General features: G+C 47.2%; 2 protein-coding genes across 3 annotated transcripts in view; both read left to right on the top strand.

The window, feature by feature from the left end:
- Cstf1 (cleavage stimulation factor, 3' pre-RNA, subunit 1, 50kDa) overlaps window positions 1–8,609 on the top strand; it is a 9,947-nt gene extending 1,338 nt beyond the window's left edge. The window contains exons 2-7 of one of the 2 annotated variants that reach the window (XM_013024371.1): window positions 618–695; window positions 797–987; window positions 2,669–2,946; window positions 3,070–3,267; window positions 4,238–4,628; window positions 8,039–8,609. In XM_013024371.1, coding sequence (XP_012879825.1) covers window positions 652–695; window positions 797–987; window positions 2,669–2,946; window positions 3,070–3,267; window positions 4,238–4,628; window positions 8,039–8,298 — 1,362 coding nt within the window. In that variant the 5' untranslated portion in view covers window positions 618–651 and the 3' untranslated portion in view covers window positions 8,299–8,609. The remainder of the gene's footprint in view (window positions 1–617; window positions 696–796; window positions 988–2,668; window positions 2,947–3,069; window positions 3,268–4,237; window positions 4,629–8,038) is intronic. The other variant, XM_013024372.1, reaches the window with a different exon arrangement.
- A 7,533-nt stretch (window positions 8,610–16,142) lies between these two features.
- Window positions 16,143–16,501, top strand: part of Cass4 (Cas scaffolding protein family member 4) — a 46,546-nt gene continuing 46,187 nt past the window's right edge. Inside the window, exon 1 of the mRNA XM_013024330.1 lies at window positions 16,143–16,169. The gene's annotated coding sequence lies outside the window, so the exon portion shown is untranslated. The remainder of the gene's footprint in view (window positions 16,170–16,501) is intronic.

The following is a 16,501-nucleotide window of genomic DNA, read 5'->3' as shown; positions in this document are numbered from 1 at the left end:
TTTTTTTGTCGATTGTGGGGCCTGAACTCTGGGCCCTGGCGCTGTCCCTCAGCTCAAGGTTAGCACTCTACCATTTGAGCCACAGCGCCACTTTCAGCTTTTTCTGCTTACGTGGTGCTGAGGAATCAAACCCAGAGCCTCTTTTGTGCGAGGCAAGCACTCTACCACTGAGCCACCTTCCCAGCTCCTCGTACATTTTCTTAACATAACTTCACTTTGAACCTTTCCAAAATATTTAGTGGTTGAGTTTTCATAACACAGTAGCTTTTTGCATTTGTATTGGTTAAGTTGAATGATTACAATAAGTTCAGTTGCTTGAAAACAGGTTTTACTGATGAACTTAACAGTCCCTGGTAAACATACAGCTCACCTGGTGGAAACAGGAGCCAGCCATATAACAATAAGACAAGCTGTCTTGTCTGTTGCAAACACCAGTTGGTGTTTGTTTAAAAAGAAGAAATGTAAGATTCAGGGCTAACAGTAAAGAATAAAACTTGTGCAGCTGGATAGTTTGGCAGAGAAGAAAAGTTGATGTGGGGTTCTACTATAAACACGCTGACACTACTTGAATCATTTCAGCTCAGTGCTTTACACACACCATGTTGTTTAACCTCCAGAAATTTAACAGCTAAAGAACCTGGGCTAAGAACAATGAGGTCACTAACCAAAGATGATGCAGCTAGTCTAGCTGGAATGTAAGTCTAACCAAAGACACCTGTGTTGCTTCAGATTTACTAGTTAGTGCCTCTGCCTTTCACTGTTTTTCACTTCCTTGTTTCCTCTCTGCCGCTGGCAGGGAAGTTGTCTTTTTCTCCAAGATGTATAGAACCAAAGTGGGCCTGAAGGACCGCCAGCAGCTCTACAAGCTGATCATCAGCCAGCTGCTCTACGATGGCTACATCAGCATCGCCAATGGCCTCATCAATGAAGTCAAGCCTCAGTCAGTGTGTGCCCCCTCCGAGCAGCTCCTGCACCTCATCAAACTAGGTATCTTGTGAATGTCAGTGTGTGGACCCCATAAAGAACTTTTAGATCTGTCCACAAGATTATTCTTGTGTAGTTTTACTGTGTAATATGTGACAAGTACAACTCTAGCTACTGATGGATTATATGAAGTCCAGGTAATAAAGACTTTAAGCTGTTCTAATGTGTTACCCATTTCTGGACCACTCTGCCATTATATTGCCTACTTCCTTCAAGTCTCAGCTCATCTGTTACCTGAGACTCCTCTTCACCTCTCAGACTAATCCCTTAAATTCTCTTGCTTTTTGTTAAATTGTAACAATTCTTGTCCAAGAGTTCCTTTATTGTTTGGGTTTCCTTAAAATCCTTAATCTTCCTGCCCTCCAAACCCCTCTTTTTCCCCACCAAAAATAAAAGACTACCTTGGTAATAAAGTGAGGTCCTTGTCTTGTTCAGTGGTGTATCCTTGTGCCTACCTTCCATTCAATAAAATACTGAATTACTGAACATGTTGATTTCCTTTGACTTGGTGGTGCGAATCGTGATGATTTATCACAAGGGAATTGAAAGGTATAAACAAAAAAGCCCCACGATATGGGATTGGCTAAAAAATTTTAAATACCCATAAAATTGAACATAACTATGATAATGTGAACACAAAATCTGTGTGACGTGGCCAAGCCAGTCACAACTTGCTGCACAGTAGCAGGTCTGCGTCCCTTTTGAAAACTAAGTTGTATGAATGGTAAGAGAGCCAGAAGGATTTGTGCCACAATTATAAAAAGTTATCTCTGGGTGCTAAGACTCCAAGGTCATATTTCTTTTCTTCTACATAGTTCTAGTTTTTCGAGTGCCAGTAACTATTATTTGTGTGATATGTCAGGTTATTTTTTAACTTAAAGCATGATATATTTTTAGATTAAGCATGATATATTTCAACTTAATCATTTTTTCAAACATTTCACTAACGTTAAAGCATATTACTGAATTAATGAACTTCTGAGCTGCTAACAGACATCAACCTTAAAAATACTGAGATTTGGAGCCGGTTGCTGGTGGCTCATGCCTGCCATCCTAGCTACTTGGGAGGCTGAGAATGAGGATCATGGTTCAATGTCAGCCTAGGCAAAAATGGTCAAGAGACTCAGCCCACAGCTGGATACAGCTTCTCATATCTGTCATCCTAAGCTCTGGGGGGGCTGAGATTGAGAAGATTTGCAGTTCCAGGCCAGCCTAGACAGACTCCATCCGAACACAGGGAAGTTGAACACACTAGCACCTGCCTGTCATCCCAGCAACAACGGGAAGCCTATATTATGTGTATACTGCTGGTCTAAGCAGGAAGCAAGACCCCATCCTAAAAATAAGTGAGAACTAGAGCTGGAGGTGTGGCTTAGTAGTATCACACCAGCCTACTAATCATAGGGCTCTGAGTTCAAATCCCAGTACTTCCAAAACACACACACATATATATTTAAAATGGGGAAATAATAAAAGAGTAAACTGCTTTTTGGTGGCAGTTAAAGTGGTAACTCAGGCTGTGTGTGCCCAACCTTCCATCAACCCTGGGTGGCCTGGACAGAGTCTAGTTTTGTACCATTTTAAGTGTGATAGACCTCAAAGGAATTGCAGATTGACACTGGTGAATATCTCCATTTTGGCCTTTATGCTATTTCCTCATGTTCTTGATTTTGATTTCTTTCAGGGATGGAAAACGATGACACAGCAGTCCAGTATGCAATTGGTCGTTCAGATACGGTTGCTCCTGGCACAGGCATAGACCTGGAATTCGATGCAGATGTCCAGACCATGTCCCCAGAGGCTTCTGAGTATGAAACGTGCTACGTCACATCCCATAAAGGACCCTGCCGCGTAGCAACCTACAGTAGAGACGGGCAGCTGATAGCCACTGGGTCTGCTGATGCTTCCATAAAGATACTTGACACAGAGAGAATGTTGGCCAAAAGTGCCATGCCAATAGAGGTAAAAAGCCTAGAATATAATAGTGTTCTGTTGCTCATTGTGGAGAGTGTGTGTGGTATAGGCCAGTGATGGTTTACTGTAGTTCAAGATAGTATACTTTGTCTCCTCCTCTTGTTGGCCTAGGTCATGATGAACGAGACTGCACAGCAGAACATGGAAAACCACCCCGTGATTCGGACACTCTATGACCATGTGGATGAAGTCACATGTCTTGCTTTTCACCCAACAGAACAGATCTTGGCCTCTGGCTCAAGAGATTATACTCTCAAATTATTTGATTATTCCAAACCATCGGCAAAAAGAGCGTTCAAGTACATTCAGGTAAGAAATGTTTGGAAGGGGGCTTTTTGTTGTTGTTGTTGTTTTTCATAAATGCTACTTTTTCTCAAGTAGTCTCAGTGATCATTGTATAAAACAAAAATAGAGCAAGGAGAATCCATTCAGATGGCACATGGACCAGCATGAGAAATGTGTGCTGGCCACCTCTGGCTGCCAGAACAGCTGCTGAGCAGCTAGAGCCTGGCTGCAGTTCACTGGGACAGCTTCACATCCACACCACTCCTTGAGATCCCATTATACCCAAAACTGCTGCCTTCACCAAGAGCTCAATACAGGAAGAAAAACCACAGGATTACTAATAGTAGTGACCTCCAGCTGTCAGTAATTAAATGTAATTTTTTCCTCACTGCTTGCAGCAGGGAGCAACTTAAAGAGACTCTTCACATTTACAAGAGTGCATTATCAATGTAGGTAACAATAGATTGATAATCCACTAGTCGATTTCTAATCCATTCTGGATTCTCCCAGTATGCATTTACAAATGGAGCTCACTTCTGTAGTTTTTGAAGACTTAACCAGTAAATGCAGTTTTTCAAAATCTTTGCTATAAAGAAAAAGATACTTTTGTATATGACAGAAAGTGCTTTTATTACATTGGGGTTTGGTGGTTTTGTTCTTCCGGTGCTTAAACTCAGGACCTGGGCACTGTCCCAAACTTTATTGCTCTACCATTTGAACCACAGCTCTACTTCTGACTTTTTGGTGGTTAAATTGGAAAGCAGTCTGATGGACTTTGCTGCCTGGATAACCTCGAACCAAGATCCTCAGGTCTCAGCCTCCTGAGTAGCTAGGTTCATAGGCCCAAGCCACCAGTGCTTGGCTTTTATTCCTTCTGAAACCTGTGTGATACTCAAGGGTTCTTTAATGGACTCTTTCGTCTGGTATTTTCTGCACTGCCTTTGGATCTCATTGTCTGCGGATTGGTCACTCAGGTTAATGTCTGTCATTTCAGGAAGCTGAAATGCTACGCTCCATCTCTTTCCATCCTTCTGGAGACTTTATACTGGTTGGAACTCAGCACCCTACTCTTCGACTTTATGATATCAACACCTTCCAATGCTTTGTCTCTTGCAATCCTCAAGATCAGCACACCGACGCCATTTGCTCCGTTAATTACAACCCCAGTGCCAATATGTATGTAACTGGCAGCAAGGACGGCTGTATCAAATTATGGGATGGAGTTTCAAATCGCTGCATCACCACCTTTGAGAAAGCACACGACGGTGCCGAAGTCTGCTCTGCCATTTTTTCCAAAAATTCTAAATACATTCTTTCAAGTGGAAAAGACTCTGTGGCTAAGCTTTGGGAAATATCCACAGGACGAACACTGGTCAGATACACGGGTATGTGAGAAACTGATTGCCATTTCTATCGTATTTTACCATTTCCAGAACTCCTCAGTCCCCCTTTCAGAGCAATACAGTAAATGTATGCACAGGGCAAGGCAGTTCTTTTTTTTTTTTTTTGGGTCCGGTCATGGGGCCTGAACTCTGGGCCTGGGCGCTGTCCCTTAGCTCTTCAGCTCAAGGCTAGCGCTCTACCACTTGAGCCACAGCACCACTTCCGGCTTTTCTCCTTTTGCTTATGTGGTGCTGAGGAATCGAACCCAGGGCCTCATGCATGCAAGGCAAGTGCTCTACCACTGAGCCATCTTCCCAGCCCAAGGCAGTTCTTAATCCCTCTTTCAGAGCTAGAGGTCCAGCCTCGGAGCTGAGGTGGTAGCTTGGTGTAAAGTACTTTACTAGCATATGAGAGGCTCCAGAATCCACCCCATACTCAAAAAAATAAAGTAACCATTTACTTAAGGTTGCAGTTAGTAAGAGGCAAAGCTGGGAATAAAATCATAGTTTCTTAACCCCACTCCTCTCAGTGCAGTCTCAGCTAGAGAGACGCGGTCTGGAGACTATGCAGGGAACCTTGAGACTTGGCAGTCCATTGGTAGAACAGGCGCTTGTCCTCTCTTCCCACAGCAACGGGGACCCCAGCCAAGGAAAGCCTGTTAGTGGAGCTCCATAATAGCATGTGTGGGGGCTTCTCCAGTGAGAGGGGGTAGGGCTCTTCCCCATCCCTAAGAGCAGAGGAAGTCCCCACCTGAGACCAGTGTCCTGAGCTCAGCAGACAGAACAGCTCGAATTCTCATTAATTCCTGCTGGTCTCTCCGGCAGCATGTGTACCAAGGAGCTCCTTTTGTGGTGAATCTGTTCAGCTTTCCTATTACTTGGCATAAGGATTCAAGTCCGTTGAGATAATAAGTATTGTTAAAGTATTTCTTACTCTTCTTTTCCATAGCAGCAAAGGCTGTTGTCTGGTGAGAAACCTCCAGGGAGCTTCTACTGTTTTTCTCTTGTGAGCAATGTTTGCGTTGTACACTAAGATCACCATAGCTCAGAAAACTCAAGACACTTGGTGTGGGGGCGGGGGTGGGGGGAGGAGAGGGGAACCTCTACTATCTGGAGGTAGAACAGCAGTGCTGGTGGCATCTGAGCCGCTAGGGTGCAGCATCACCTACCTAGATGTGTCTCCAGTACAGCCTGCAAGTCTGCAGAGAGCCACTCTTGTCCCAGTTCTTGAAATGAACTGTACGTGGACTGCAGAGAAAAGATGCTGGTGGGAGCAGGGGAGACATGTCCCACTGTGCTGCACCCGGGAGAGCAGGGGGGGTAACTGAATGGAGAACTGCCAGTTTGGGTGTTTCAAAGGGGATTTGTATGCAAATTCCTTTCTTTTTTGGAGCAGTACCCTCAACATTTGGAGCTGTTGAAAGTTAGGAACAATGTAAATGACCATCAGGAAGCTTGAATAAATCTGTTGTGCAGAGAGCCTTTAGAAGTATATATCTGGGGGCTGGGAAGGTGGCTCAGTGGTAGAGCGCTTGCCTTGCATGCATGAGGCCCTGGGTTCCATTCCTCAGCATCACATAAGCAGAAAAAGCCGGAAGTGGTGCTGTGGCTCAAGTGGTAGAGCGCTAGCCTTGAGCTGAAAGCTGAGGGTCAGCGCCTAGGCCCGGAGTTGAAGCCCCATGACAAAAAAAAAAGTAAATGCCTGCTGGATACTAGTCTCGCATTGTAGTCCTAGCTCCTAAGGAGGCTGAGACCTGGAGAATCACAGTTAAAGTCAGCCTAGGCAGAAAAGTCCTCAAGGCTTCATTTCTGATGACTCAGTAGAGAGCTAACCTAGAATCCGGCTCAAGCAGTAGAGCACCAGCCAAGCCTGAGTGCTGGCCCTGAGTTGAACCCCTGTTACCAAAACAGTTACAGAAATGAAAACTCACTGGGGCCAGATAGAGTAGCACATGCCTGAAATCGCAGGTTTGCAAAGGTAAAGGTAGAAGAATTACAGTCTTAAGGCCAGCCCAGACAGAAGCCAGGCATTATCATTAAGCAAGAAGGGCTGGAGTCATGAATCAAGTGGTAAATTACCAAGACCCTTAGTCAAACCCCAAGTACTACCAAATACATGAATACTTTATGTCATAGGAACAGGTTTGTGAACATTACGTGTTATGCCCAAGGTGACATCACTAATTAGAGCCGAGCTGGCCTCCGCCTTAGCTAAAGCTTCTGTTTCCATCCATTGAGCTGTATTCATTCCGCCTCACATGAGAAGCTGGGGGCCTCTGCTCTGATTTCAGACACTGATAATGAGTTTAGTGCCCAGAGAAGTGGAAGAGTGACGGACCACCTTAGCAAGGGCAGCCCAGCCAGGGGTCGTTTCCCACCCAGAAATAGAGAGACGGGACAGAACCAAACCACCGTTTGGCTTCTGCACCCCAGAAAGCAATTCAGTCCTGTCCTCCCAACAATGGGGCTTCTCACTTTCCGTTGAGTATTTTACGTAGTCATGAGAGGATAAAGCTTCCTTTTGGAAAGCAAATTTTCATGCACCAGTAATTCTGTTGCTAGGAGTTTAATCCTCAATCCTAAGGAAATAGAGATCTGTACATGGGATGTTTTTCCAGCCCTGTTCATCCTGGCTGGAAATAAATGTCTAGCTGTGAAAGAACTGTCTTGGTTCTTCTTTTTTTTTGGTGGGGGGGGGGTCCGGTCGTGGGGCCTGAACTCTGGGCCTGGGCGCTGCGCTGTCCCTCAGCTCTTCAGCTCAAGGCTAGCGCTCTACCATCTGAGCCACAGCGCCACTTCTGGCTTTTTTTCTTTTTGTTTATGTGGTGCTGAGGAATCGAACTCAGGGCCTCAGGCATGCAAGGCAAGCGCTCTACCACTGAGCCAACTTCCCAGCCCCTGTCTTGGTTCTTCTAAACATGAGATACTTTGCAACTATGAAAAAATGTGACCCATATACAGTTAGTTTTTACTAAAGAAGATAGACGATGCAGCACCAGCTCTATTTTATTTGCTTAATTTGTTTGGGTTCTTGTTTTTGTTTTGGTTTTGGTGCCAGTACTGGAGCTCGGAACTCAGGGCCTGGGTGCTATCCCTGAGAGCGTTTGTTCAAGGCTGGTGCTCTACCACTTAGGCCACAGCACCACTTCCAGCTTTTTCTGAATAATTTATTGGAGATGTCTCACGGACTTTTCTGCCCAGGTTAGCTTCAAACCATGCTCCTCAGAACGCAGCCTCCGGAGTAGTTAGGATTGCTTATAGGTGTGAGCCACCAGCACCTGGCCCGGCTCTCTCTTTTTTTTTTTTTTAAGGTTGTTTTTTCAGCTGAGGGAGTAAGAACACCACCAGGACATCCAGAGGGTGGTGATGATGGCTCCATTCTCGGGCCCTTCACGTCTTGGTTTCTGTTGCAGGCGCGGGCCTGAGCGGCAGGCAGGTGCACCGGACACAGGCCGTCTTTAACCACACGGAGGACTACGTGCTGCTACCGGATGAAAGGACCATCAGCCTGTGCTGCTGGGACTCGAGGACGGCCGAGCGCCGGAACCTGCTCTCACTGGGCCACAACAACATCGTGCGCTGCATCGTGCACTCACCCACCAACCCGGGCTTCATGACCTGCAGCGACGACTTCAGAGCCCGGTTCTGGTACCGGAGGTCTACCACCGACTGAGCCAGGCAGACCTGGCCATGAGGCTCATGTCTGAGGACGCCGCCCTCCTCCCGGGGCCTGCCACCAGCGCCAGTAGGAAGCTATGCCACCCGTGGCTTGTGCTGTGCCACGGTGTACATCCTACTGGGATTTGGACAAAAGAATCTTTTTTGGCCTTGATGTAGAATCATGGTGGAAAAGGTTGGAAACCCAGATCTGTGCATTTCTCCACTCACTGATGATTACAGTGTGATTTTTACTGGTTTTGTAAATGCAGGACTTGCCGATTCATTGATCTTGCGCATTTGGAGGAGAGAGTATTAAAGTGCTTTCTAGGGTTCAGGTGAGTCTAGCGTGAGAACTTCGGCTTGGTTCTCAGCCACCCCCAAGCCTATTCTGCGACCCCTCTCTGTATTTCCTTTCCAGATACTTTGTGACAGGTGAGTAGCTGCGGCGTGAGGACCTAGAGTGTTGTGCCATGTTGAACCACTTTGAGAACCTCTCATCCTTCTGACAATAAAGCTCAGATCTGCAACTTTAGTGTTCTCTATGTTCACCGGTCCACAGGACTGCGTCTGTTACCACCCTCACCCCACCCCTGCAGCGCTGGGGTGCAGGTCCTCAGAAAGTGCCTAGCCAGTACAATGATTTATGATCTGATGGCAACCATCATGAAAAATGAGTCTGATTCAGACAGAAATGGGAGCCTGTGTTTTGTCTTCATGAGGGCTAGCTCTGTTTGTCAGTAATCTCCACTCTCTTTTCCATACTCTTAAGCATGTTAGTGTCTCCTTGCAGACGCCACAGGAGCTACAACCCTGGAAGATTAAGACAATTAACAATCCAATATAAGGTTTCTTTATTCTGAAATTTTTTCGAGGATGACAGCACTTCTCTGGATTCTGTTCTCTCTCTGAGAGAACCGTACACTCCCCTCTTACTATGTCTTGCTATTTATTCCAAAAATCAAATACCTCATGAGCCAGTAGAAGTACCTAGAAGTAGAACCTGGGAACAGCTGGAATTATAGTAAATAGGTCAAAATAAAAGTAATTGCTGGGCTGGGAAGTTGGCTCAGTGGTAGAGCGCTTGCCTTGCATGCCTGAGGCCCTGGGTTTGATTCCTCAGCACCACATAAGCAAAAAAGAAAAAACGCGGAAGTGGCGCTGTGACTCAAGTGGTAGAGCACTAGCCTTGAGCTAAAGAGCTGAGGGACAGCGCCCAGGCCCAGAGTTCAGGCCCCATGACCGGACCCAAAAAAAAAAAAGTAATTGCTGTGTCACAGGAACTTCCTGCCTACAAGTTCTGCTTCAGTCATTGTCCCTTGGCCAATAAAGATCTTACATGTTCTCTGTGTGTTAAGGCCCAAGGTTCTAGGTCAGCCTTCCAGAGAGCTGTGTTTTTGATCCATGATGAGTGTAAATTTAGTTTTATTTTGTATCCTGATTTTCCACTACTTGAACTTGGCCATCTGGAGGTGCTGTGTGTGTGTGTGTGTGTGTGTGTGTGTGTGTGTATGTGTGTGTGTGTGTGTACATGTGTATGTACATGTGAGTGCACCCAATCCTGGGGCTTGAACTCAGGGCCTGTGTGCTGCTGTCCCTGAGCTTTTTTTTTGCTCGACTGTCGTTCTACCACTTGAGACAGCTCCGCTTCTGGCTTTTTGGTGGTTACTGGAGGTAGAAGAAGTCTCAAGGACTTCCCTGCCTGGCTGGCTTGGAACCATGTTCTTCACATCTCAGTCTCTTGAGTAGCTAGGATTACAGATGTGATCACTGGCACTCAGCTGGGAGGTACTAGTTTTAGATTAAAAGAGTGCTACTGAATAGGAACAGGGGTAACCAGTTCTTAATATTAAAAAAGCTAAATTATCAGGCAAAACTCCCCACTTCTTTTTCTGACTTCCTTGTTGCCTTTAGCCTGTGAACACACCATCTGCCATGTCTGTTTCTCCACTCTGCCTCACGTACTGAAGGGACAGCCCTGCGTGCCCGTGGCTCCACTGGGTCTTTGCATTGATCGTGCCGGTTTTTGCGCCAGTCTCTGGAGTGGTTGGTTCTGTAGCATCAGGAACTAAACTGACAGGATCAAGAACTTTGGTGTTTTTGAAACAATTTCCTTTCTTCTTTGCTTGTAAAAGTGATAATAATGTTTTGCGTTGGTATAAATGCCAGGAGTGTCTGTATGGATTGGTGTTCTCACTTCAGTAATGGTGCTGGCATTCAGTGATGGATAGTCTCCAGTCAGAACGAGATTTACACCTTCACACCTGTGATTGCTAAAATAAACTTTTGTATATAATGGCCATTTAAAGTCAGCTCTTTTTTTTGGAACGTGAATTTTCCCGTGTTTGCACAGATGCAATGAGTGCTTTTCGCACTTTCCCCTGTGCCTGTTCTAGAAGTCTCAGTTGCCAATCGCCTTACTGTGTCCTTGCTCTCCTCTCTGAATTTAAGCAGCTTGTGTATGATTCAGTTTCTCTAGATCATTTAGAGTGAACTATCTCCTGTCTTGCACTGGGTTTCTTTAGGCAAGGTGTCGTGGGGTTGGGGGAAGGGTGCGGTCTCAGCTCTGTCACTGACTTGGTTTGCTCCCGCAAACCATATATCTTCTGGCATACAGTGTCCTCTGCTTAAAGGTCTGGCTCCTCCCAACGCAGACTGGCTTGAAGCAGGAAAAGCCATCTGCTCTGAAGCGGGAGGCTTCATTCTCTGAACACACAGCAGACCTAGCAGACCATGTCCTCTGAGAATCCTTTCAGTACCCACCTGACTAGAAAGTCCGGGAAATCCTGAGAGGCAAGCAAAGGAGGACAGATGCGGAGGGCTAACGGTGCTGGAGCCCACAGCCACCCCAAGGACAGGTGTCTGCTTCTTGTGGCCTAATGGTTTTTGAGCAGAAAGCTCTTGTGGAGGCTGAAGGGTTTGGTCAAGACCCAGAAAGCCTAGAAGTCTCAAGTCCCCCCCCCCATATTGAGGAGGGGGTGGAAAGTGGCATAGAGGACAGAAGCCGATAGGCTGTCCCCCAACAACTCGACCTAAACTGCTTAGGGAAAGTCAAGTCGAAATTTAAAAGCCATCAGCAATCAATAGTGGCCCCAAGTGACTTCCAGAAACCAACACAAATTCCCTGAGGAAGAGCACACCTTAACCCCTCAGTCATCTTCCCAGATGGTACCTGGGGGAGTGGGGGGCGGTGGACAGGGGTGGCGAGTATATGTATGAAGAAGCAATACGTGAGCTTTGCAGGGAAGCCCAACAAGTGTGCAGGAGACACACCCGCCTTCCTGCACCTCCTGAGCTCAGCTGATCGGCCTCTAAGCTCAGGAAGACATTGGGTCCCAAGAGCTGTCTGAGCACATCCCCCCGCCCCCACCCCCCACCCCAACATTACGATCCTCACTAGGACCTCCCTAACTTGGTTCTCAGACTCTGTTACTGCCTTCAGCCAGACATTTCGAAAGGACCCGTTTCCTGGAATGTTCTGCTCTTGCAATATCTGTTCATGTAAGACTTGTCCACTGAAAGACAAATGCATTTTGTCAAGGTGTCTTAAAGCAGTCTCAAACCACAAAATACTATCCCAGCTTTCTGTGTGGGAGTCAGACTAATTTCAGGCCCCTGTTCTAGCACATTTGTGTCTTAGTTTCCTCTTCTAGCCTAGGTTGAGCTCTCTAGAAACATCATAAACTAGAGCGCCAGAATCTATGGTATATTTGAGGGCCAGCCCTACCTTGTTAAGGAAAGTCACTGATAAGCTTGCTGAGGTGATGGGAACCATCTGAACTTGAGTGAGTGTGGCGCCTCTCAGACTGAAGTCTAGCTATGTGTCTTCACTCGGATCTTGAGCAGATTTGTCCTTCCTTACAATTATTTTTTTTTTACCAGTCCTAGGGCTTGAATTCCAGGCCTGGGCACTGTCCCTGAGCTTCTTTTGCCCAAGGCTAGATAGTACTCTACCACTTGAACCACAGCACCACTTGCAGCTTCTTCTGCTTATGTGGTACTGAGGAATTGAACCCAAGGCTTCATGCATGTTAGGCAAGCATAATACCACTAAGCCACATTCCCTGCCCCTTAAAAAGGTTTAAGTCTTGCTATGTAGATCAGGCCAGCCTTGAACTCCCTCCTCCCTCCACCTCTCAAAAGTACACCATCACACCTGGATTCCATTTAACTTTTTTATTATAGATCATTTCAAATGTATGTAGAAGTCGATAATACAACAGACAGTGGCTGCTGAGACCTGGGGAGGGGAAAGAGGGGTGACTGCTGAGGGGTTTCTATTGGGTAGAATGAAAGTGCTTTGAAATTAGATTGTGATGATAGTTACACTGAAGTGTACACTTTTAAAGGGTGAGTTTTATGGCACTTGAATTAGATTCAAGTACCCATGGCTTACATCTCTAGTCCTAGCTACCCAAAGAAGCTGAGATCTGCAGATCATAGTTTAAAGCTAGCCCCTGGAAGGAAAATTGGTGAGACTTATCTCCAATTAACTACCCTCAAAAAAAAAAAAACTGAAGTGGAGCTGTGACTCAAATGATAGAGCACTAGCCTTGAGTAAAAGAGTTCAGGGACAGGGCTGGGAAGGTGGCTCAGTGGTAGAGCGCTTGCCTTGCATGCATGAGGCCCTGGGTTCGATTCCTCAGCACCACATAAGCAAAAAGAAAAAAGCCGGAAGTGGCGCTGTGGCTCAAGTGGTAGAGCGCTCACCTTGAGCTGAAGAGCTGAGAGACAGCGCCCAGGCCCAGAGTTCAGGCCCCACAACTGGACCAATAAAACCCAAAAAACAATAAAAAAAAAAAAAAAAGTTCAGGGACAGCCTCCAGGCCCTGAGTTCAAGGCCCAGGACCAGCACACAAAAAAGAAAAACATGTCTATAGTACAATGAAGCCCAATGCACCCGACACAGGCTCTCCAGCCTCCATTGTGACCAGCCTTGACCTGCCTGAGCCTCTCTACTTTGCTGCGTGTCTTTGCTAGATGTCCGCTGTATTTTATAAATGTTTCAGTATATGTATCAGAAAGGCAGGGGCTTTTAAGGACTCAATCATAACATCATTATACCTGCAAACACAAGGTTAATTACGGATTAGATTAGCAGCTTAGATTGAGTTGCTTGGGGCCTGCTTGGGGAACACCTGGGACTGAACTCCTCAGAGACATTCGTTAACACGGTCACATATCCATTCAATGTTTGGATTCCCATATGGGTGATTAATTTGTTCTGACATAGTATCTAAGCAAGAGCCACCCCCTGTGACAGACGCTTTCTATATTTCTTCTTCATATTCTGTCTTTTTCTTCCTTTTGGAGTTTTATTCATCAAAGAAAGTAGATGTGGCCAAATAAACATCCCCTCCCAGCTCCTTGTCAATAGCTGGCTTGTAAGGCTGCCGTGGGGTTACAGGAGGCGGTGTGGCACGTGGTTAGATCTGAACCTAGCACTGTAGACGCTTAGAGGTTGGTCTTCAGGCCCTGTCTGGTCCTGATGCTCTCCAGTTCTTTTTCTCAGCCCAGCCTGGGGGTGGGGGTGGGGGAGGTCATTTCCTGGTAGACCGATGGAGGCAGAGCTGTCCACCAAGAGAGCCTGGCCTGTCACCAGCCCACTTCCTTGGGCTACCTCAGAGAACACAAGACCCTTTCTCCCCTGTTGCCAAGATAATCCAGGAGTGCTGGGAGTGCTGGCTGGCCCTCACTTCCCTGCCTGGGCTACGTGCACAGCCCAGTGCCACCTTCAACCCACTCTGGTTTAACAGCTTCTCCAGGTGCTAAAAGGACTTCGACCACAAGAGAAAGGGGGTGCTGAGGGCGCAGAAACAGGACGTGTAGCCAGGCAGCATTGCTGTAACACTTGTGCAGAATAGCGACTGTTGGGATCGCATCCTCCTGGTCGCTACCTAATCTAGAGCCAGAGGGTATCCAGCACGTTGAGAGGACCGTGTTGAGCACCGTGCCCAATGCTGAGGAGGTATCAGTGGCCCCCACACGCCAGGTTCTGGATCAGTGTTATTCATTACAAAGTACGTGTGTGTGCACGCTGGTACTGGGGCTGGGCATTGTCCCTTAGCGTTTTTTATTCAGGGCTGGCATTCTACTACTTGAGCCACAGTTCCATTTTTTGGTGGTGAGTTGGAGATAAGCCGGCTTGGGCTGGCTTTGAACTGCAACCCTCAGATCTCAGCCTCCTAAGAAGCTAGGATTACAGGCCTGAGCTACTGGCACCTGGCTGAGTACTTTCGGCTCTTTAGAACAAGAGACGGGTTTGTTTGGGGGATCTTTTGTGTGTGGTGGGGTTAGCGGGAGGGAAAGGTTTCCCTGACCCCAGAGCTCCCTCCTTTCCCTGTTCTAATCTCTCCCTTCCCCCTCCTCCCTCATGGGGTGCTCCATCTCCCCCCTGCCTGCACAGGACTGTAGCACGCGAAGGAAGACCCCTCAGAAAACACCAACACCAGACTCGGGGCTCAGACACCGCATTTGTCAGCCTGGGGGTACCCACTGTGTGCCTTGCAGCCATGCTGTTGGAGTGAAATCTCAAATCCTAAAGAATTTGGGGACTCAGCTGTCAGTCAAAGCAGCGCTTCATAATTTACTGCGCTTCCATCCATAGCTGCTGGTTTTCCTCACAAGGAACATGCTCTTTTTCACCCCTTTTCCCGGCTCATGCTTGTTCACGCTGTAAAAGAAGAAGCTTCACCTCCACACTCATTCACCTCTGCATTTCCATGCCTTGCCTTCCCTAAATGACTCTGTACGTTCTGTGGAGTTTAAACAAAAGGAGCATTTTAAGGTATGGAGTGCCTGAGCCAGCAATCAACTATTTCACATGGTAAATGCATTCAGATGCTCCAATGCAGGGCCCAGTCACACAGGAAAACCAGAAGTCAAGAAGTAACTGTAGGGCTGGCTCAGTGGTAGAGTGCTTGCCTTGCATGCATGAGGCCCTGAGTTCAATTCCTCAGCACCACAAAAACAGAAAAAGCTGGAAGTGGCACTGTACTCAAGTAGTAGAGCACTAGCCTTGAGCTGAAGAGCTGAGGGACAGCGCCCAGGCCCAGAGTTCAGGCCCTGTGGATAAAAAAAAAAAGAAGTAAAAAAAAAAAAAAGTAAATGTATATAATGGTGAGAGGAGAGTGTGAAGAGATGGAGCTACCAGACATAAAAATGCACAACATCTGCCCTACTATGTCTGTATGATAGAGGTGGATTGAAAGAACATTCTAGACCTGGCAAGTCAGGAAGCACTGTGGGCTAGCGTGGCAACTTCAAGGACAGGCGATGATGGGTGGGTTGTGGATTCCAGCCGTAACAAGTGTGCCTGGGTCAGTGTGTTCGGGGCCTGGCTCCCTGTGCGACAGAGGCAGATCCCAGGAAGCGGGAAGGAAGAAACGCTGACCACCATCAGAAATTGGGCCAATTGGCCTCATCATGGAAAGGAGTTGGCAGTGGTTCAAGAGACAAGAATGTTCTATGCCCCTGAACTGGGCTGTTCAAAGCAGGAACTTGTGCTGCAAAGCAGAAGAGGGTGGTTTTGTTTTTTTTATTTCCTTTTGTGGTTTCTCCTAGCAAATGAGTGGCAGTCTCTGCTTACAGACTAGCACTACGTCAGGCATGGAGTGAGTGTGGCCTATATCTCTGTTTCCCCTCCTCTCACCCTGTCATTTTACTTTTACCATGCTTTCCAGAAAGTTTGCCTCCTGGGAGAAGGCTCTTGACAGGTTCCTATGTGCTGTCAGATCACTGCCTGGTCCCAGCTTCTGAGAAGCCGCGAGAGCGTGCGGTGACTTGGCCATTCTGTCTCTGGAGCTGGAGAAGGAGTCAGGTAGCTGGAAGGAGCCATTTCCCACCAGGAGCATGCGGGGATCTGGCCTCAGGGATGGCCTGCCCAAGGTGAGCAACCGGCTGTGCGTGGGGTGAGGATTTGACTGGCTCTGGTTCTGGGTTTTCCAAGGAAGGCGAAGAATGGATTCTGAGAGGTTGGAGATGGGAAATATCTGTGCTGCAAAGCGCTTTACCAGTTGGCTGGATAGGACAGTGATCAGCTGGATGATCGGCCGCACAATTGCTTTGGGTGTGTAGTCTCTGTCCAGCTCCTGAAGCCAGATGTGGATCTGTCCTGCCCGCCCTCCCCCCCCCCCCGCTTCTTCTCCTGGACCCTGAAGGCACTCAATGTGGCTCAGATAACCTAGCTGATTCTGCTGATCTCTCTACCTCCCGCTGAG

This window comes from Dipodomys ordii, unplaced genomic scaffold (genome assembly GCF_000151885.1).
Source record: "Dipodomys ordii isolate 6190 unplaced genomic scaffold, Dord_2.0 Scaffold75, whole genome shotgun sequence".
Taxonomy (NCBI): Eukaryota; Metazoa; Chordata; class Mammalia; order Rodentia; family Heteromyidae; genus Dipodomys; species Dipodomys ordii.
Note: the sequence above shows the minus strand (reverse complement) of the source record. Positions and strands in the feature narration are given on the sequence as shown.